The sequence below is a fragment of the Serinus canaria genome, chromosome 3 (assembly GCF_022539315.1).
Source record: "Serinus canaria isolate serCan28SL12 chromosome 3, serCan2020, whole genome shotgun sequence".
Taxonomy (NCBI): Eukaryota; Metazoa; Chordata; class Aves; order Passeriformes; family Fringillidae; genus Serinus; species Serinus canaria.
Window position 1 is genome coordinate 62,085,832 of NC_066316.1, and position 23,927 is coordinate 62,109,758.

At 36.9% G+C, this 23,927-nt stretch overlaps 1 protein-coding gene across 1 annotated transcript in view; it reads right to left on the reverse strand.

The window, feature by feature from the left end:
• Nucleotides 1-23,927, reverse strand: part of NKAIN2 (sodium/potassium transporting ATPase interacting 2) — a 514,185-nt gene that overhangs the window by 277,097 nt on the left and 213,161 nt on the right. Inside the window, exon 2 of the mRNA XM_030236153.2 lies at nucleotides 4,093-4,230. Coding sequence (XP_030092013.1) covers nucleotides 4,093-4,230 — 138 coding nt within the window. The remainder of the gene's footprint in view (nucleotides 1-4,092; nucleotides 4,231-23,927) is intronic.

A 23,927-nucleotide genomic window follows, 5' to 3' on the forward strand; every position in this document is an offset into this window, starting at 1 on the left:
TGAATCTTGGGGTGTAATGTGCAGGGCCAGAAATAGAACTCAATGATCCTGATGAGCTTGTTCTGACTCAGCACATTCTATGGTTCAATGATTCTAAGAACAACAGAAAAAAATATTCCCATTCATTTTTATATATGACAAACTACTGAATCAAGGAAGAAACTGAAGAATAGTATTTTGTGTGCTTGAGCAAACTTGAACAAACAAGTCATCTTTCCAATGGCACAGCTTGAAACAGAAGCAGAATCTTGATTCACAGCCTCCTGTGACAGCCACCAGACAGAGCTGCTACTGAAATGTTCAAGGTCATTTACTTAATTGTACTTATTATTGGGCATTAGCTCAAAATGATTATGCAGAAAATTATTGCTTATGTTCCCAAATTATCTTTTGCTCTGAAAAGTTGTGTAGAGCAGAGAAGTAATATCTGTGTGCCTCTTTCTATAAATAAATATCTACATTTCAGTTGCAACACAGTAAGTACAATTAGCTGAAGCACTGAATTGTTTGTCTCAGAATGGAAAAGTACTTCCTAAAAAACCTTTTACAGAGAGCAGATTCAGATAGGAGTCTGACTTCATAGACTTCAAAATTTTGTGTCTTACATGCTGACAAGAATGCACAATGACCTTTCTATTTAATTTCATCATCCTTTTTGTTTAATGGTTTTACACATAGGTTTTTTTTCCCCAAGTGTTAAAAAGAAAGCAGAAGTAAAAGAAGAGGAAAAACTTGTTTACTGTGCAGATGAATGAGCAGTAGAACAAGTTGCTCTGAGAGGTTGCAGAGTCTTCCTTAGTGGAGATATTAAAAAATCATCTGGATGCAATCCTGTCCCATGAGACCTAGGATGACCCTGCTTGAGCAGGGAAGTTGGACCAGATGATCCACTGTGGTCCCTTCTAACCTTACCCATTATGGGATTCTGTGAAAATATATTTTTTAACAATTTCTGCACTGAGCTTAAGTACACACTCTTTCTTATTATAAATAAAACCATTATCTGGAAGATAAATCTAATTATGTTAATAAGGTATATTAATGCCAGAACTCACTTATTAAAAATGTTAAGCATAAGAATCCTTTTATTATAAATAACTGTTTTATCTGAAAGTTGGTTCTCTTAACAAGATGTATCACAACAGTCTTCTGAAATGTTTTCTCACCAAAAATCCTGGCCAAATCATTCACCATATGGAGACTGTTACTTTCTTTAAAATTCAGAAAGGTGGCTCAGAGGCTTTATAATTTCCCATGGCATGATTACAGCCATTGGATAGTATCCTGGGATGTACATATGGGAGACGAACTGCTGCACATTTTCAGTGCTACTTTAAACATTTTTTAAGAAAGGAAGACAATAAATTTCAATTTAAAACAGAGATATCCCAAACCTAAATTGGTAGAGTCAGGGCTACTTGTCATATACAACATTAAGTGGACCCCATTAGGTGTGTTGAGCAATTGACCATGCCTAGTCTTTAAAAAGACATAGATTAACTCAACTGTACTCTCTGGGGCCTAATGGTTTGGCAGATGGATGACGCTGCAAAAAGCACAGATATAAGTAATTCCCTCTTTCTGTTTCTCTTTTTTTTTTTTTTTTTTTTCACATGTATATCAGCAATTACATGTTAAGTGATGTACTAATTTTCTATCCTTTTCCAACAGACTTAATGTGTACAGGTACAAGCTTGGAAGGGACCTTTAAAAATCCTCTAGTCCCCTGCCATTGGCATGCATATTTTTCCCTAGATTCGGTTTTTTCAAAGTCCTATCCAACATGGCCTTGAACACTTCTAGGATGGGGCATACACAAATTATCTGGTGATCTGTTTCAGCATCTTGCAATCCTCATTGTAAACATTTTCTTCCTTATGTTCAATCTAACCCCACCTTCTTTCAGTTTAGACCTATTGTTCCTTCTTCTGTCACTATCAGCCCTGGTGAAAAGAGCTTCTCTCTCTTTCATATATATCCTCTTTATATATTGAAAGGCTACAATAAGGTTTGCCCAGAGCTTTCCCTTCTCCAGGCTGAACAATTCCAACTCTCTCAGCCTGCCTCTTGAGGACAGATGTTCTACCCCACTGACTGTTTTCATGGTCCTCCTGCTCTAACAGGTCCATGTATTTCTTTTACTGTGGGCCACAGAGCTCCTCTGTTGATCCAACTAAATAAAGGATGAAATTGTTATCACTATGCTCTTATTCAAACAGTCTGTGGTAACTGGCATGTTCAGGTGTCTTTTACAAACTCTGAACAAGACAGTTCGATCTTAGATTGGTTCTATCCAAATCAATGAGATGATGCAGAGAGGCAAACTCACAAAGCCAGATGGGCTCCACAGTTGGGGTGAGCTCTAAGAAAGATGTGTGCGAAAATTAGTTGGAACAGTGTTGCACCAACCATATCATTCAGAAACTCATGTGAATGAACTCAATTTATAAAGCTGGTGTTCTTCCCCATTCACAATGCACTTATCATAGTAGCAGGCCATTTCAATTTAATTTTTTGTTTAGCTCAGTTATCCAGTTTATGCTCATGCTTCATTTAATGCCACAGAATAGTCTTGGGATGGAACATTTAACCCTTTTTCTTTAACAGATGCTGGAATTTTGCATGTTTATTTTCAAGTCTCTTGCACTGGTCAAAGTACCAGAAATGAAAGGAAACTCCAGTTCAAATGACTCCCAGTGTTGTAACTTGAAGGGAAACTAAATATTTAAGGCTTTCAACATACTTTTCAATGTTGATTGCAAATTTTTTAGAATATATGAAAATGTTTGCATGCATAAAGGCATCACAGATGTGGATACAAATTTTCTGCATAAGGAGATCACAGAGACAGAAACACAGACAGTAATGCAATATGGATGTTAGCACAGGGGTAAAAGTAAAATCTTTTTATATTCTGAGTGACTGCTGGTATATGAGGGAGAAATTAACAGAGGGACTTTGCAGAAGGTACAGACTCAGTGTAGTTAACACAGACAAGAGGTAAAGGCCTTAAACTGAAAGAGTAAACTGAGAATAGGTTTAGATTAGATATTAGGAAATCTTCACTATGAGGCTGGTGAGACACTAGAACATGTTGTCCAGAGAAATTGTGGATTCCCCATTTCTCGAAAGGGCTCAAGAGCAGGTTGGAGTGGAGTTTAAAGCAATCTGGCTTACTGAAAGGTGCCCCTGCCAGTCTGAAACCAGGTGATCTTTAAGCTTGCTTCCAATGCAAACTGTTCTATCATTCTAAGATCCCCTTGTTTTCACCTGACCTGAAAATATGATTGTGTATGGGCAAATTTGTCAACTCCCATCTCTCAAATGTATACAAGCTTTACATGAATTAATAGTCAGTTTTGACTGTAATATTGTTATGAAAATTTAACAAAAAGTATTCGGAGTTGTTTTTATACTTTCTTTGTAGAAGTACAAATGGCAAAACCCCCACAAACCCAGAGTTTTAAAAGAGGATTTAATTAATACTGCATTGTGCCAGAGAGCACAGACATACTAAGTCTGTGTATAAGGCGTAGCTGAATAAGGAAAGAAATGGATTAAAAATATTAATTGAGGTCTAAATCCTTATTTTCATACTGGAGCCCTCAGTCCATTATTTTCTTACCATAACATCATACCTCACTTTCAGGTAGGATTATAAATTCTAGTAGGCATGTACATAACAGATAAGCACTGTAGCAACAGAAGTTAATAACAATAATGAGTAACCATAATGAATCATGCCTCTGTTGGGGAGGTCCAACGTATCTAGGAAAGTTACAGCTAACATTTAGACTAGCTCTAAATTCCCCTAATACTGAAGACATTGTAATTCCTTAAACTGACTCCACTTGAAAGTTCATACTGTCATGCACTTAATGACCATATTGACTTTTAAATTTCAGAGACTGTTACCAGTTGATTATTGCAGGTGTCCCAAAAGCAAAGTAAGTAAATGTCAAAATGTTACAGAAGAAAATTAAACTTAGATAAGGTTTCTATTTGCTTTAAGAATGATGCAGGTTGGAGTGTTTATCTGTTTGTTTTTTTTCACAAGCACATCAAAGTAAGTAAATGAAATGAAATACTCACTCCTGTTATGTAACGAGGTCTATACTGGATGGTTCCAAATAAGCCAAGTATGACTATAATAATGTGTATAAAATTTGCGAGGATGGGTGCCCACTGATAACCAAGGAAGTCAAATATCTGCCTCTCGAGCACAGAAACCTATGATTAAAAAGCAAAAGCATAAATAGATTAGAAAAAACTTGAAATCATATATAAAGGTATGTATTTCCCCTTCCCATATCCAAGACAATTTCTCTGAGTTAAAAAAATACTTGTCAGCAGTATAATAAGATGAGTTTGAAACGCTTCAACTTCTTGTTTTAATGAAAGCTGCACTTCTCACTAGTTACTGAGTTATATTCTACCAAGATACAAAACTGTTCACCTAGAATGGTGTGTTTGCAGGAGGAGAAACACAAATCACCCTGTGTACAACAGCAAATGATTTAGGGTATCAGTGCTTTTATCAGTGTTTTCATTACAATGTTTTAGGGTATCAGTGCTGAAAACGCGATAGGTTTATGAAATCTTCTCAGCTACATTGTTTCCATTTACAACACAATCCTTTAGCGTGGTCCTTCTCTTCCACAATTTTACTTCATTTTGATTTTTATCTCTTCTCTCTACCCCAGCTATTCTTTCACTGGGTTTTTAACCTGTAACCAAATGCATGCAACTTTTTGACCTGGTTCTACTGATAATGACTCTAGTTTGCTTTCTTCCATCGTCAGAAACATCAGCTGAAGTATAAATTTCCCCAAGACTCTAGATAAATAATATTAAAAATCAATTGAAAAACAATCCCAGGCTGATGCTTACTGTTTATAAGCAATACCATTCCAAACAGACAGATCAGATATTAGAAAAAATGGCTTCCTAACAGTACCAGTAGAAATAATTTCACAATTCCAATAGCAGGTGTCCCTTAAATGGTGTTCTAACATTATGTAAAAATACAGTACTGTAGCCCAACCCAAAGGTAGTATGACATGTTTTGACAAAAATAATATTTATGTTAATATTAGAAGGCAATGTAATGGTGAAGTGAATTTAGACAGAGAGATCAGGGAGTTTCTTTGACTGCAGTCCAACAATTTCACTAACTGGAATGGTGAATTGATGAACTTCATGAAAATGTGAACAATGAAATGAAAAAAGAATTACTATAAATTATTATTATTGATTATTATTAATTAATTATTAATAAAAATAATTAAAAGAACATCAATGTAAACACCACAAACATAAAAAAAGAGAAGGAGAGAAAGTGAGAAAGAAAGAAAGAAAGAAAGAAAGAAAGAAAGAAAGAAAGAAAGAAAGAAAGAAAGAAAGAAAGAAAGAAAAAGAAAGAAAGAAAGAAAGAAAGAAAGAAAGAAAGAGAAAGAAAGAAAGAAAGAAAGAAAGAAGCAAGCTCAGGTTGTTGTTTCTTGAATAAGTTTCATTAAATAGTTTCATTAAATAAGTTTCATTAATAGACTATTTACTGAGTTTATGTTATCCTGTGTATGAACTGAATTAAGTTTATGTGCCAACGACTCTGTTCATTTAAAAAATAACATCTTTTGAGATCAAGTACTAAGTGAGTAATTAACTATTGCTTTTATATGGTACAGCTATAAGAGAATTCTTCAATTTTCATGCAACAGTCCACTATCACATGAACACTTCCTTTTTGAAATTAAATAAGAAAACTTTTCATTAAAAGACAGCCTACGTTCACATCAGCATTGCAAATGTGAAGAAGCTGTTAACTACATGCTGTGTACTGACACTTGTTGAACTTTGAGATGGAGACTGCTAAAATAATCCTGGGAAAGTTTGCCAGCCATGTAATTTCAAATTTGAGTGTTCAGGTTTCATGTTAAACATGGAATTTCTCTTTTCAACAAAGACTCCTTTCACACAATGCATCCTTTCTATAACCAGTCTTGGTATTTTGACTACCATTTTATTTTACATATTTATTGAAAGAAATTATGTTTCTACATTATCCAAAATCTTTCTGAACTATTTGTGCTATCCTACAACTCTCCCTTGCAGAAGGAAACCACAGAAGAGTTCCCAGAATCCCAAGACGTGTCTAATGGTGACAATGGGATGAAGAAGAAACAAAAACTTCATGAAAACTCAGATTGTCTGTGCTTCTAAGTTTATCATTAAGAAATATTAAGAAATATTTCCTTGACTACAGACACAGTAATTTATATTAAAAAAGGCCAACCTGCGGCATGAAGCAGGTCAGTGTGAAGTCTATCAGCAAAAGACCTGTTACAACTAAGTGCTGTTAAACAAGTAACAAAGGGAAAATGCTCCCTCTGAGCACAGAGCTCCTATTTATCAGATAAACAAAGGGAAAATGAGAAGAGCAAAGCAGTAGCAAAAAGAATATAGACTGTACACTAGACTGCTTCTAGTTTAGTACCAGTAGAGATTCAGCAAGCAAAAAACAACACATGGGAAGATGCAAATCATTCAAACAGCAGGAGATCATCCAGTTAAGTATGCCAATTATAGAGGAAAATTGCAGCATGCTAGTTAATTGTATAAAAAGTAGAAAACCTTATATTCCTGACACGACATCTAGTCAAAAATGAAACTGTGCTACCCTGCATAAACATGTTTTGTTTTGCTTGTCTTGGCGAAAGATGCAGTTCCACCAAAACTTCCTTGTGGGACTGCATTGGATAAATGGCTGTTCTGTGAGAATCTTTCCTTTTCAAACACCAATGTACTTTTTTTTTTTTTTTCCCATTACTAGTAATTTCTTCAGAACCAAGCAACCACTCAGATTTTGTGGTCATGTTGAACTCGGGTGAGTAAATACTAGACAGGAGGGCACACAAGGGAGGGGTTAAATACAGAACAAAAGGACAAGTCTGCACCGCTTCTGTCCATGTATATCTACCTCTCATTTGCCACAGGCAGAGTTGCTATTAGATTTTCTCACGTCACTTCAAGGAATCAGCTGTCTGCAGGAGCTGCTGGATAAATGAAATGGCAGCACTGTGGTCAGGTATGCACAGAAATGCCATGGAAATGCAACTCTTCCTTGGAAGATCACACTAACGTGGCAAGGTGCGTTGTGGATTTATGAAATTGAAATTCCAGGACAGAACTAGATCTTTATTCTCACTTCCTGAAGAGACAAAGGTGAAGAGAAACTAAAACTTATCCACAAACAAACATAAATATAATACAGACTTTCTACATGAGTTACTTTTAAAAAATTCTCACTGTCTGTGTTTCTAAAAGGAGAAAAGTGGAAAGTAGGACAAAGTAGTAACAAAGACTATTAAAATAGTATTATGTAGCTTCCTCCTCTTCCACAGATGTCAGAATCATAAGGGATTTCCTTACATAGCAAGAGAAAATATAGATCTTATTTTGAAAGCATTTTATCCCTTTACTTCACAATTTTTGGTTAAACAAGTGAACTTCTTCAAATCATACCTGCTAGCTTCAAACGTTCAGTGATGTTTCAAGGATATTACAGAGAAAAAGGAAAGAACTAACAAAGAAATATTAATCTTTAAAGTCAAAGGATTTCCTTTCTTCCTCCTCAGGGGTTGGCATTGGTACTTTCAACATTTTTGTTATTGACGTGGGCAGTGAATTTGCTGATGACACCAAGATGTGTGGTGCAGGTGACACACTGGAGGGAAGGAATGTCATCCTGAGGGACCTTGACAGGCTTCAGAGAGCCATTTGTGTGAACCTCATAAAGTTCAGCAAGGCCAAGTGCAAGGTCCTCCATCTGGATTTGGGCAATTCCAAGCCCAAATACAAGCTGTGCAGAGAACGGATGGAGAGCAGCCCTGGGTAGACAGACTTGGGGCTGTTTGTGGACCAGAAGCAAAACACAAGCTGGCAAAGGGCACTTGCAGCCCAGAAAGACAATGCTATCCCTGATAGCATTAGGCTGAATCAAAAACCAGTATGGCCAGCAGGGTGAAGGAAGGGATCCTGTCCTTTTTCTCTGCTCTGGTGAGACTCCAGCTGGAGTGCTGCATCCAGCTCTGGGGTCCTCAATACAAGAAAGATCTTGACTAGTTGGAACAAGTCCACTAAGGCCACTAAGTTGGTCACAGGGCTGGAGCACCTCTCCTATGCAGACAGTCTGAGAGAGTTGGGACTCTCCAGCCTGGAGAAGGGAAGGCTTCAGGGAGGCCTTACAGCAGCCTCCCAGTAGCAAAGAGGGGCTTACGAAAAACCTGGAGAGGGATTTTTTAACAAGGGGAAATGGCTTTAAGCTGAAAGAGGGTAAATTTAGATTAGATATTAGGAACTCTAAGAAAGTCTTTCTTGTGAGTGTGGAAAGGTATTGGAACAGGTTGCCCAGAGCAGTTGTGGACTCGTCAGTCTCTGGAGATATTCAAGACCAGGTTGGATGGGGCTTTGAGAAACATGTCTAGTGGAAGGTGTCCCTGCCCACAATAGGGGTTTTGGAACTAGATAATCTTTAAGATCCTTTCCAACCTAAACCATCCTGTGATTCTATGATTCTGGGAAAGAGTTTAAATTGAGAAAAGCAAAAAGGAAAAATGGATGCTTTGGATGAAAAAGTATAATATCATTGGAAAAGAAAAATATGCTTTAATTCAATTCCACTCTAATAATGCAGTGAACTCAGAATGTAGGGTTATGGACAGTCAGGTTCTTATATCAGAAATTAATCACTCACCAAATTGTCTTCTTAGGCAGATTATTTGATGTATTCACTGATAAAATTACAGAAGACTTTATTTAAAGGGAACTATTTTACTAACACATTATTTTTTCCAGACCCCTACAAACTGTTGTAAAAATAAATAGAAAATAAAATGAACCCATATAAATTGGCATAGCTCAAAAACTATTTCCAGATTCTTGTCAGAGGCTGGTTGTTGTTAATAGATTAAGAGTGCTACTGACCTTGAGGGATCTATGAATTGAATTTCCAGAGGAAAATGAAAAACATTTGGAAATGATTCCTGAAGGATATGATTGGACTAGAATTCCAGACAGGAACCACAAAGAAGAAACCAGTCAAAAGATGATTTATAACGCAAACTCCAAAATGGAAAATGACTAAGTGCCTTTGCTCAGAAAGCTCCTTGAGAAGAAACTCAGCCACGACTACTTTACAATGATACAGAATCCAAACTTTGCGCTGATATAAATTAAAGTTCACCTAGACAGAGACACACAAGAGGATATGTACAGCCCCAGCCAGCCAAGGTCCTTGGACAGCAAACACAGCGCACAGGCACTCAGCACGCCAGGGCTGGGGCAGGGTCACACAACTGGCTGAATGGTGGTGACAGGCTCTCAGCAAACTCCAAAGGAAGAAGAGTATTAGCTTAAATTACAGTGCAGGAGAATTAAACAACCATGCTTATATCATTGAATGGCTCACACTAAGAATGAGCTAAGGAAATTAAGCTCTAATCACTAACTCATTAAGTCCCCTCAGCAAAACTGTGTTTTATCAGATGCCCACACCATCTAATAATCCCCTTCTGTTTTTTATGTTAGCTTTTAAGTTTTTTAAAGACTCTCAGTTCTTGCTCTATAACATAGAAAATTAAAAAGAGTCAAATAAATACAGGTATTTTTGGGCCTTTAGCTTATGAACAATTTCTTATGCTAAAGCCTGCCTGCATGAGTACAATATCCCCAGCTAACACTCCTCCAGCACTTCCATCATTTTGAGGCAGAATGCATTTATTTGTGCAATTCCTTAGAGAGGTTCATTTAATTTTTCATCAAAATTTCAGATGGTATCCTGAGATAGAGGGCCCAGTTACTCAGAAAATTCTCCACAGTCACCCAGCAGAAAAACAGATTAATATTTTGAAAGTCAAATCTATGTGAAATACACATACACATCTGCAAGCGTGCATGTGCACGTGAGTAAATTCCTTTACTGTGAGACAGCAGGGTAGATAAAAGCAATTTTTTTTTTTTTTGTAAGAAGAAAGGCAAAAAAGGCAACACTGAAATACTGAAATTAAATACTGTTAAGAGCTGCAGACACAATGGAGTTCCTGGTGCATTTCATATAAACCATCAAGACCATAGCAAGAACAGGTAATTCAAGTTAAAATCAAGAAGGAATTAGTTTCCACTTGTCCATTTGTTCCTCAGAGGAATCACATATATAATACTAAGTCACCATCCTTAATCCGTTTGATGTTGCTGAGAAAAGGAATAGGCCTCCACCACTCTTGATAAGAAGCTAATCATAGTTTTTAAAAATCCTGTGTAGGACCACATTCCTCCATCATATTGTGTATAAGTGGATTTCTGCTGTGACCTACTAAGGACAACAAACCTTTCCTCAGGTACAGAGTGCATTTTTAGTCTCAGCTGCTGCCTTCCCTAACTGAGCACAGCAATAATAAAATAATGGCAAGTCCAAGTTTTCTGCAGTAGGTTTGCTGTTATGGAGTAGTGAGAAGCATATCTGCACAGCATTGTTGGGATAATTGTGCCTCAAAAGGCCATAGTTTTTACTGTATAAGACCAAGTTCACTTCTACTATTTAAAACAACAAAAATCCCAAATTTGTGAGCCATAATACATTCAATACTGTTGAAACCAGCAGAGCATTTCAGTTAATTTCTTTGTTTCTAAGTTTTGTATTCAATTGCACACTCAGTCCCAAAGACTTGCTTAGATGGGTTAGAGCCTTAAGTTCATGACACAATTTAGATCACAAATATTAAAATCAGAGTCCAGCAAATTTTGTTTGTGTGTGCATATGTGTATGCTTTAAGACAACTGAGTTTCTTGTTTCTGGTTGGCCACCAGTAGCAAGACTTAGAGATGTGTCAGAACACATTCTTTTGTTTGTCTGAAAGAAAACTTAAAAAATCCATCTCATGTAAACTCCTCTACCCATGAGACTATCAATAAGTTGGTAGTTTGACTACAGGATGACCTTTAGCAACAGGTGCTAAAAGTTTTAATCCCTTTAGTGTATTTTATTTCCTGCTCATGAACACTTGTAATAGCAATTTGCAAATTATTTAATATTACTTATTTGATGCCACCAAACACAGGGAGAGGTGCATAAAAGTGGTTTGCTCTCAAACTGATAAATTGGGTCAAGTTATTAGGTTCTGTTTTACCTTAAAATCAAAATAATGTTGTAGCACAAAACACTCAGCTGCCAAATCCCAGCAAGGGGGTATAACAAGAGGGTTAGCTGGGACTGTGGCCAAAGGAGGGATCATGACAGATGGGTTAGTGACCACCAGTGGGAATTACTTTAAACACTGTCAACATATGAGTTTCCTTCCACCTCTTTGGCTGACCCTTATTTCTCCCTCCATCTCTTTCAGTCTTTCTCTCTCCCTTCCCTGTTCACATCCTTCTAGCAAGAACATTGAAGCACTGGCACCCACACTCTGCTTTAAGGTGGCAAAATTCAGTTTTACTGACACTGCTGAGAAAGCTTGAAACAATTCTAAATGTAAAATTGTTTTTGAATTAAGATTTAATAATAATTTATAATTGAATAATCTGAATTGGCCTGCAGTAAAGCCTGAAGGCAAAATCAAGCATGCAGAGATCATTCAGAAAGATTAGCCTGATCAAATACTTTCAAATTGTTTCTGTCCTTATGGAGATATTTATCAATAAAATAGGTCTTTGTTTCATTAAAAAAAATACAACTAGTTTTACACTCTGGTTAATATTATGCTATGTTAAATTTATAAACTCAAGAATGATGTGATAATGCTGTAATGGAATTTACAGAAAGAAATATCTCAGGTATGTTCAGGTAGTGAACTTATCTTTTATGTATGAGTCTCAGTCCAGAAGAAACTCTGGCTTAATACCCCCCCCAAAAATAATTACCCTATTACAACAGCAAAAAATTAGTCTCTAGTTCTCAGCAGGAAAGGCACACCTGTAAGAAACCTCATTAGCCAAATTATTTTGAGGGGAGTTGGCAGGGATCACTCATTATCTCATCAGATCTGAGTCTCATCATAATAATAAGAACCAGGCATTTAAAATCAGAATGAAAATCGAGTGAAAATAGCCAATCTAGAGTCACCAGTTGTTGTGTCCTGGTGGTTTTATTTGTATGCAGGCATATAAGTGTCCACAAAGCAAGAGAGAGAATGACATGGTGAGAGAATGTCAAGTAGCCCATGTCAGAACTGTAAGGCAGAGAGGGCTCCTTTTAAATCTCTCATTCCACAACTAAACCTGGATAAGCAGAATGCTGACTTTACTGTCCTTATAGAAATCTCTCCCTTAAGATGCTTCTACTGGAGCCATCATTATTACTACACAGAATATTTGAAGCACCTGCTACATTTTCATGCCTACATTTTCAGGCATCCCCTGAAAAATGAGATTTAAACTATGTAGATCACTTAATGGAAGAAAGATAATTGACATCAGTTATAGAAAGAAAAATTTCTACCTGCTGAACTTTGCTTATTACCTGTGTATAAAGCCATCCATCCTTAGAGAGCTTCAAGTACTGGGGAAGGAATGAAGGCATTTTCTCTGCAACATGCCTGCCTTAGAGTCAGGCTTGTCATCTGGTCTCTACACAGAGCCAAGGGAGAAGCACAAGGTCTCAGATCTCATCTTCCACATGCCCAGTGTTCCCAATTCCCAGGTCCAGCGCCTTTAAATTCAATGGCAGCTGGGGAACACTGATTATTGCCTACAACCCAGTTCTACAAGAATACATTTCTATCCAAAGCATCAAGGTTTTTTTTTGTTTGTTTGTTTTTGGCTTTTTTTTTTGGTTAAAAAAGAAAATGTGGTATTCAGAAGCTAGTTCAATACTTAATTCAACTCAAGAATTTTTGATTGGAACTGGCTAATTTGCATCATATTTCAATATTTAATCATTTTTATTCAGTATTTTTTGGAGCATAATTATAAGGGGAAAAAAGGCAGCACATGAAGAACTCTGTGCTGTCATTGTCATGATAAGAAAACTCTAGATCATTCCAGCTCCCATGGACAGCTAGAGTGACTCACTCAGACACTGCTCCCATTGACTATTTCAAGGAAAACACAAAGAGGTGGGTTTTTCCTGATGTTATGAAAAAATATGTTTTAATGAATGGTACCCTAAGCTTTCTGTTTTGAAAAAATACAAAACCTATCACCTGCCCCTGGAAACACAGTCTCTGTAATATAAGTAAGCAGTACAGATTATAGTCTCATCCTCTAGCCTTTTCCAACATTAACACTTCAGTAAAATTATGAAACACTCTGATCAGTCCTTTTCCATAGCCCCTATTACTAATGCAATGAATATAAAGCTAGTCTGTAATGAGTAATGTATTTATTAGGTGTGCTGAACTCCTTTTCAGTAGCCAATTCATGTATGGATACAAATATTTCCTTCTCTTCATACATTCTTTCTGAAATACTGTCTATTTGCATCCAAGATTTATCAACTTAAAAACTAAAAAATACAGAAAAAGGGAAAACTTTATTAAAATTCCAACGTGGTGAGATGCAAATCTCTCCTCCTAGTCTGTTATACAGAGAAGTTAAAATGTGAGTGACATGGAAAAGGATAGATGCAAAGCTCTGACAAAAGAACAAACACACAAGATGAATGCTTGATATATTATATAGAGCTACTAGGTGTTAGCAGTGATGAGAATGGTGTAAAAAATATACACTTCCATGCAAGTAGATTGTCCAGAAAAAATGTATGTGGAATAAAATTAAAAGTTTCAAAAGAAAGGGAGGTCAAAACCAGCCAAGCAGTAAAAAAACAGTCACAGCAGTCAAAAGCACTTTTCTGAGAATAATTTACATCAACTAATTTGAGACTAAAATCAGATTTTTACTGGGTGTTTAGTCTGTGTTTTGAAGGCTAGTGTTGTGTCCTAGATTAAACTCATTTGCTTACCCAAACTATACACTCAAGCACAGCAGCACTTTCTCAGTAGATATGTTAATGATGAAAATATTGTTAAGTAACTAAAATAAGGCTTTTTAAACTTTCCTTCTATTTTTCTTATGGTAAAAACCTGACAAAAATATTATACATCTCTGTATTGAAGGAATAATAGCATCCATTTGCTGACACCAGTTGGTACCTTAACATTGTGAGGAAGGCTGGAGAGGGCTGGCTAACAAACCTGCACGGCTGACACGACATTGTTTGTGGCAGGTTTTCTCTTCATAAGGAGAGCCAATCACAAACTGTAAGCCAAGAATTGGCTCCTTGTCAGATTTTATCCTCTACTCTTCTGCATTTGCCTTCGAATCTTTGTTTTCCCCACCTCCCAATTTGCTTTCTTTAATTCAGTGCCCACAGCAGTTCCTCTTGGAAGCAGCAAAAGCTATAATCTAGCACTGCTGCAAGCTCTCCCCCAGCAGAGGCCTATCCCTGCCAATAGCTGTCATCATTCAAGTGGCACTTGCTGGCAAGATAGCACAGAGTTGCAGCAATTTCTTTCCACTTTTGCATACCTCATATCCCCAGCTGTTCCAAGAGGGTGATCACCTTGCTGGTTTCATGAGGTCTAGAAAACGCAGCAATAATTATTGTGCTGGCAGTGCTGAAGGCAGCCAACATCACTAAGGCAGGAATTGGAATGCAGCCCAACCAACACAGCAGAATCTACTAATTTGTTGCACTGAATATTCTGTTGTAAGAAATAATCATGAGCCTTGTGATAGACTATGAAAGGCAAATTACATTGCCTGAGCCAGAGCCTTCTACAGTGCCTAGCAAAAATAAAAAAAAAAACCCAAAACAACAAAACCCCCAAAAAACCAAAACAACAACAGCAAATCCCAGAAGCAAAACCAAACCTGACAATTTTAGGTTAGCTGCTTAAATCTAGCCTTTTAAATTCCCTGGTTTGTCAGTAAATTACTGCCTTGAATTTTCAAAAAACCCCCAAGCTTCTATCTAGTCATGACCTGTCAAAGAAAGAGAGGTGTTTATAATTGATTTTGACCAATTTTGTGTGTATTACACTAGGAGGGGAAGGCTAACAGTGTTCACTCTAATTTCATATCGCATGATACCTTACACAAAACTGTAAAAAATCTGACTGTTTACCTTTCTTCCTATAAATTCATTAGTCAATGTTTGAAATTATGCATGTCTATGACTTTCTAATCCCTGCTAGGCAGCAGATTTTAATACAATTATTTGAGGGTAACTACAGCATCTTTTCCAAAGCAAATTCCTATTATTAATGGAAAAATAAGAAAAAAATAACATTTACATAACACCAAATGCCGGAGCACTTCTTAGTGGTGTAGGTGACCTCTCTGGAGAGAGAGTATTTTTAACTCAAGGAAAAGATAATCTGATAATATTGTGCTTGCTGCTTCTCTGCTAAGGCAACGACAGGGTTTTTTCAATGAATGCAGCACCTGCTGGCTCCTGCTTTGTGCTGCATGGCACTGCTTTGACTGTGGTAATGGTTTACCCAGTGGTTTGCCTCTAGCCTGATGACATTCTGATTGGAATTCCACTTACAGTGAAGATACAGGGAACTGCTGTCCCTGGCAAACAATGCAGTTATGTGGAAAAGGAACTATGGTTAGAGAGAGATGCCTTCTTTCTAAGCAGGAAAAGTAAAAAAAAAAGTAACTGAAGCAGAATCAACCTCCCTCACCCCCGCTGCTCTGTTACCCAGCCAAGGAAAAAAGGATCAATGTCCATTCAAGATGCCCTGATATTGACAGGCAATTCTACATCGGAGAGAAGAAGGAATACATAAAACTCGTGCACATCTGAGAATATAGGAGGAAAAAACAGGAGCCATCAAATTTCCCAGCAACATATCTCACAATACAAAGTAAATTATGGTGAAAAATAAAACTTTAGGGTAAAGAACACTTTTTACTCTGGGAAACTAATCAAAGATTTCTTAGATTTCTGTTGAGAACTGGCAATGGTGGCCAACACCAAGAATATTTTTAGGGATATTCATGTCTTTTTTTTGTGAGAAGCTCAGGTAAGAACCATTGATTCCTGAATAGCTGCTCTCTAGATAGAACTGTCTTCCCTGCTGTGGGGAGTGCTGCTAAACTGCAAGTCTCTTCCTTCATCCCCTGCTAGCAGGTGTCACCCCACACATGGCTGTATAACCCTTTGAGCTAAGCAAATGCACCTTCTTCTTGCAAGGATACTATCTTAGAAAAGAAGCCACTGGCCCACCCCAATCATACCTTCTATTTAGAAAGCAGAGGCGAGGTCCAATCTACCTAATGTAGGACTCTAACTCCTATCCACATTTTAGTTATTTAATCTCCACCAAGTTTCTGGTATACTAAATTAAAGCCTGTGTCACTGTCAGTCTCCAGAGGCAAATCCATTCTAAGTGCAGGGAGCTAAGCAAGAAAAAATGACTATGACCCATCCCTTTAATCTAAAAGAACCATAATTATGACTAAATTAATCAATACGTGTGATAGTCCAAGAATAGACTACTGGGGTCTATGCTGTTTCAGGGACTGACACAGATACCCTATGGGATTCAGACAAAATCTTTTAGCTTCAAGGTAACACAGTTAGGCAGTATTTAAATCCTAATCTCAAAATGGATCCTCGTGGAACTTTAGATTTCACTGAGTTTCTCTAATAATTAAGATCCTATCTTAGTTAAGTAACTGTGAATATTTTATTTTGTTTAATCTGTAAGGCGAAAGCTGTTCAAAGGCAAGTATTAACTTTCTGCATTATCATACACTCAACTTTCTCTTCTACTCTTGTAGAAATATGCCAGGAGTCAGAGGTGAGACCAAGAAATGTCAACAATCAGCGTGATGGAGTAAAAATTTGCTCAAATAGTATTTGACCAGTTTCTTCTCATCCTGTATGGAAGATTACAAGTTAGATTGGGGAAAAAAATTGATTAATGCAATTTTTTAATGGGAGAATTAACACTATTTTTGCTAAAAGATGTTAAGAAAAAGTGACTGAATCTTCCCAGTATAACTTCTTTCATAAAGCTTCAGCAATACTGAACACTTGAAGGAAGTATGTTTTAATAAGAAGTTATGTGGGAAGGTACAGAAACTTTATGTCTATCCAAATCTGCAAAGTAGACAATAGTAAAATTGCCAGAATATTTTTGGAAAGGATATTACAACAGTGAATGAGTAGGCATCAAAATGATAAATAAATAAAGTCCTGATAAATGCAAAATTATGTACCTCCACGGGAAAGAATATTTACCATACACAGTGGATGATTCTAAATTAACAATCACTACTCAGGAAATTGTAAAATTATTTCAGAAAATTAGCATAAAATGTCAGCTTGATGATAAACAAACCCCAAATTTCAGAAATCATTAAGAAAGAGTGGGCAATGAAACAGAAAACTGCACTATTGAAGGGAGCACCACACTGGCAACAGTAAAGCTGGAAAAGGACAAAGAAATATAATAGGGATTATCAGAATAGTGGAAGATTTCTACTGAGGACAGACAAAACCAATTAGGACTCTTGAAATCAGAAAAGAGAGAGCTGTAGGAGAATATAAAAAACTCTTAAAAATCAAGGATTACATAAAGTAAATAGGTAAGGAGCAAGTTTCATTACTTTTTCTAGCACTAGCTGTAGAGGCAGTTGGCTGCAATGAAGTGAGAAAAACTGAAAAGAAAAAAGAAATCTATTTTTACAGGGTTAATAATGAACCTGGGAAATATATTTCCACAGGCTTTTGTGTTTTAGACAGAAAAAATGCAGATAATTTCATGGAAAATTAGTCCATTGATAGCAGATAAAAATGATGGTCTTGCTACAGCCTTTGGTTTAAGAAGTCTCATAATTACCAACTCTGAAAGCTGAGAGGGTAAATTGAAGGAATGACCATGCTCTACAGGGTCCTGCACTGTTCACTAGGCAACTGCAACTGGCTGCTGCTTGAGGCAGACTTCCTCAAAAACTTAGGTGATCATTTTTTCCCATCTAATATGGCTTTTTTATTTTCCATTTGAAATAGCTTACAGCTTTGGGTTTGATTTTTTTTTTTTGGGTTTTTTTTTTTTTTTTTTTTTTTGTTTTTGTTTATGTTTTAAATTTAAACTGCAATGACATGACTGCAAAATCACAAACCTTATTGAAATTATGACCATTTATACTTATGCTTAAACCACAGAACATTATGCCTTCAGACACATGAAATCTGAAGTGTTAAGATTTAAATTGGGTCAGGAACAAACTCAATATGTTCTACAATCATACTGCCTGAACTTATTTATAAAAGGACTTTGAAACATGTAATTTTGGAGACATTCCCTGTTTACATTTCAGGAACTCTGCAGGACAGTAATCTCTTTCAGGTCCTGTAGAAAGCTGCTCTCTAGTGGCTAATGCGAAAGACCAAGAATTAGGAGAGTATAAAATGAAACCACTTCCTTTACTTACAAATGTTCATCCGTTTTCATTTTCAGCTTATTGGACACATACATAGCCATGAAATTGAACAGCACTATTTCAAAACTTTTGAATTATACTGTAAAAGGCTCCATTTACTTACACATCAAGATACAGGGAGGCAAAGAGGGAGGACAAAGCTAAGGAACAACTCATTTAATTTGTGGATAAAATGAGACTACAAGAAAACTACCTCAAGCTTGGATTTAGTAATCCTTTGTGATGGGTAACTCTTGTCCATCCTGGGATAGGTATTGCAGTGCTGATCCTACTCAGTTATTCCTCTTCAATTCTTTCCATCCTCTGTGGTCATTAGCAAGCTTACATATCTAATTAAATAAATGTGGAATTCTGCAACTGTGCCTTTTATCTGAAGACTCTTGTAAAAGGACATGAAACACTGCTATCTTAATGTTAAAAATAAGGACTTGAAGAACAAGTAGGCTACAGATCTACCAAAATTCACCCAGTTGAATACACCATCATGGAGCTGACAGTGAAGTAAGCAGTCTCTGCTTGCTCTGAAGACAACTGTTAAGTGGCACTTTTCTTCAGTTATCAAGAACCTGAAGGCAGGCACCTATCCATTTATAATAAACATCTGTTACTAATATTATTATCTGGCTCTAATAATGTACATCATGAAAAAATACAAGACTGTCAGGTACATTAACAATAAATTGATGGTGTTCCTGAATCTTTAAAAGCTTACAAAATATGAGCAATTCCTTATTTTAATGAGCCCCTTCATATCAGCATAGCTAGCATGGCACCAAGAGGTGACACATCTGGTAGCTGCTACAGGACACACCCCCACTCAATACTGACACTGCAATAAGAACAAACCAGTCAGTGCATTTTGAAATGAAAAAAATATTGCTCAGATATGGCAGATTAGTGCCACATCATGCAAGCTGGAGCACAGGACAGAAAAAGTCTTTTTCAAGCTTAAAGTGAAATATTTTGAAGAGAAAATATATACTCTATTAAGTCTGGATAGGAAGAAAAGGATGGCAGACGGAAAATTCCACTGCATGCTTCATGAGCCACTCACCAACCACTGAATGGCCAGTAAAAAAAGCTACACCCTATTAAGTTATAAAGGGGAAGGTGAATTTAGCAGTAGTGGGAAAGTGCAGTAATTTTGGTTACTGATGAATAGTTGCCTCTAAATAAAAGAAATTCAAGTTCTGCTTTCAAAAGGGCAGACATAACTTAAATAATGACTTTGGGGCAAGGCACACAAGACCTTGCAGATAACCATCCTTTTAAGTCTTATTATGCAACTAATCTTGAACTTGAAACTTTTCATACCTAAACTAGCAATCTTTTTGCTTTGGACCAGAGAACATGAATGAACATTCAATGAATGAACACAAACTCATAAATGGGTTGGATAACGGAGTTTCCTAGGACTTTGCACAGTTTCCTTGAGATGCAGGTAGCTAAGAGGTCTAGACTCCCTGGCTTTGTAAAATTACAAAATTATTGTGTACCATTTTGTTATGGTACACAATACATATCTTCTTGGAAGAACAAAAACATTAAAATGAAAAAAGATTATTTTAAGAGACCTCCAAACCAGCTCTTTCTTCTTGTGAGTCCACAAACAGAAGTGGCTAAAGATAACAGAAAATGCAGTTGGTATCAAAAGTCTATAGAAAAACTGCTCTATTGTGGGAATAATACAACAATTTCATTGCCTTGGAAAGTAGCAGTGATAGCAATGGCAAACAGGTAATGATTAATAGCAACACAAATCTGGACACTGAAAGTATTAAGGTAGAGAATCAAACTTCTTTTCCTGCTATTTAAAGGCAGCAAACATGGATTTAAGCTGAACCAGGCTGACACTTAGCATTTGCAAAAAAAGTGACTTATGTACATGTATAATATGGGCTTACAAATCTGTGCTTATGACTGTGGTTTTTTACCCATTCAGTTCATTAATCTAGGCAATGGAAAATATAATTCCACTTGTATCTAGATATTATGACTACCATAACAGGAAAGCTATTAATATTTTCTGAGGGACAACATCATCAGATATCTCAACAGAATCAAAATAATATGAAACAATACACTACAATGTTGAAAAAAAATAACTTTTTTTTTCATGAATACTTGAGAAAGTGTTAAGACACAGAGAGATTTATGATTTTATGGTATATGTTAACCTGATATTTTTCATTTCCAGTAGGTTTCCTAACTTGTGCTGTTCCACCATGTCACTGTGCTCCTTGTTCTGTCCTTCTCTGGCAAAACTATGTAGAGTTGAGGAACCCCAACTTTTATGGGATATTGCCTAACACAAGTTTGTGTGACTCTGCAATACTTCTAGGGCAGCATTTCATCACTAAATCTGATTAAACTATTGTAATCCCATTGTTGCAAAACCAGACATTGTCACAAGAAACAGAAATCCTATTAAACTGGTACTATTCACTCTCTATACGCTTTCTTCCTGAGAATTTTTATGCAAAATTACTCAGGTTTTGGTGATTGCATTTTAATTTATTTAACTTCCTACTATAAATTAAGAAATATCTCATTAGTGAACTAAATTAAAAACCTCATAGTTATGAGAAGTATGAAGCCTAGTCATGAAAAAAAATCAGAAGAAAGAAATTGTCTATAACTCATACTATTTTTATTCTAGTATATTTAATTAACTCACATTTTACTTATAAACCTGTGCTGGTTGCCCAGGCAGTGGGGGACCTGCCCTATGTCAGACATGGCCAGTTTAAGTGGGCTCCCACTCACCCTTCCTAGGAAAAGGCTGAGCCCCCCAGACACGATGGCAGTGCCTTAGGGAAGGGCGTGTAGGGATGGGCAGTACACCACCCATGAGCAATTAATGAGGGGAAAAAGGTGTGAGAAACAGCTCTTTGAGGCCCAGGATGGAGGTGGGGAGGAGGAGGTGTTCCATGTGCCTGGACAGAGTTCCCTGCAGTCCCTGGAGAGGCCAGGCTGAAGCAGAAAAACAGCATAAGGTTGGAGACAGGAGAGAATTGTCATGGGCTTATCCTAACCCTCCTATTCCCCATCCCTATGCACCAGTCAGGGTGGGGAGGTAGAGGAGTTGGGAATGACAGAGTGAATTTGAGGCTGGGAAAAAAAGCCAGGCAGAGGGTAAAGTGTTTAGTTTTTCTCCAAATCAATTTTAATTTGCAATAAATTTAGATTTTTTTTTTCCAAATTGCATCTGTTTTCTCTTTGACAATAATTGGTGAGTGATCTCCTTGCCTTTATCCTGGCCGATGAGCTTTTTCATCTAATATTTTGTCCCAGTTCTGTTGAGGAAGGGGAGTGAGAACAACAGGGTGGGCACACAGCAGCTGGCCAAGGTCAGCCCACCACATGGCTGTGACAAAACCATGACAAAAAATACTGCTCTTAATATCTATGATTTTGACTAAAGGTATCTTAGGATTTTTATAATGGTTCACTATTTCTGCAGAAGTCCATAAAAACTGCAGCTGGTGGTTCAGCACCTCCCCAGCTCTCAATTTTCAAAAAATATTTGCTCAGAAATGGTTTAAACCAATTACACGTATACATAGCCCAACAGCTTGTATTAGAAAAAGTAATATCATTGATCAAAATGTCTTTGAAAGATAATTTCTGTGGCTTTTCAAAATTTGAGCTGTTTTACCAACCTGCATGACAAACATGTTTTTGAAATCAGGAGCTATAGTGCTGCTGGAGCTACAGTGAATCTATTCTACCCTGACTTACCTGACTTACTCTATGAAGCCTTCAATTATTTTGGTTGAGCTTGCCTTGTCTTGCTGGCCTTTATAGAAAACAGAAGGCACAAAAGATAACTGAGGTTTCCCCATCTGTTTCCTTAATAAATGCCCTTTGCTACAAAGGACTGGTGTGCAGAAAAGAAAATAGGACTCACTTATCAAACGATACACTCAGTGCCACCAGAGATCCAAGCTGTGTTTTGATAAGGATTTCCTGGTTGATGTGACAAATTTCTGCCTGGATCTCAGAGGTATGTTAGGCATCTGGCAAAAACACTTTATCCAGATCATGAAAACAAATCACTTTTAATTAGTTAAGTCCTAAGCCCATCTCTTCCCACCCCCAGAAAAAAACAAAACAAAACAAAGCAAAACAAAAATCTCCAACTTAAATAAAATACCTCTGGCTCTGACATTTGGAAACATGATGCCATGCTATTTCCTAAAGGCCCACATGACAAGACTAAATAACAGAAAAAAAAAAGACAAAATCAAAACCTGACTTGTATGTAAACATAAACCCTTCAATTTTTAATCAGAAAAATCCATAAGTGATTACTCCAGTCGACGTTCACAAATTATTAGTCTGGTTTTGAATATATTTTTAAATGCAGCTGTATGAAATCAGGAAATGTTTTTAAATACACACAGCTAACAGAATTTTTTTCCGGTCAGATATTTTATTACAGATAAATCCCTGTATCTTTAAACAAAAAGAAAGAAGAATCTGAATGCCCCCTTTATTTAAATTTCCCTTCTGTTACTAATTTCAACATACCAGATTTTTCCAATGTAATTGGCCAAAAGTGCTTTTTATGCCAATACTGTGATTGCAAAGCACTCTATCAAGGATGCTGCAGTCCCTGCACCTTGCATGGAGGACAGGTTCTGTTGGAATCTATCCTCTCTCCTGTATCTGGCTTTCTCCACAGTACCCTAAGTTACCACATAACACCAGAGCTTCATCTTTTTTACCTCAGACAAAGGAAATACAGACAACGGGCTCTCAGGCATGCTGCAGCCATAGGTGCACCCGTTACAAAAATAATTTTAAAAAATATTCACAATCAAGTTGAAAGAATCAATTTATCCTACTTCACTCAGAATAACCCAATTGTTCAGGTGCCATGTGTATGATGTCTTTTTTGGCAGTGTGTGTTATAAGCCACTGCCAGAGGCAGAACTTTGAGATAAATCAATGACCATTCCCACATGCCAAACCAAGAAACTGTCAATAGGGTGAGGCATGCTCCACTTTAAATGCCTGAAGCACCTTCCCTATGTCTTAGTAAGGAGTGGGGGTCTCTGACTGGATTAGTCTTGATAGCTTGGGAAGGAAGCAACACATTTCCCAGAGATCTATCACTCTGGAGAAAGCAGGAAGGAGAGAAAAGGGTTTATGGACTACAAAGCTCTTTGGCAAAAGGTCAAACAGTAGATGAGTATAATTCTTCAAGGAGAAAAGACAAGAAGACATTGAAAATGTTACTTTACAAAGCAAAAGAAAAAGCAAACTCACAAACTGATGAAAGAGCTGAGATAAAAGGAAATCTGTGGCACAACAATTAGACAATTTTGCGGGGCTTTTCTTGACAGACTGAAATTTCTGGGTTTGAAATAGTTCTTCTGGAAAAAGATTCCCCGAATGGGTTTTATAGGTTTCTTTTCTGGATACAGATCACTCTAACAACTTGCAGAACTGCAAGAGTGAGGATAATT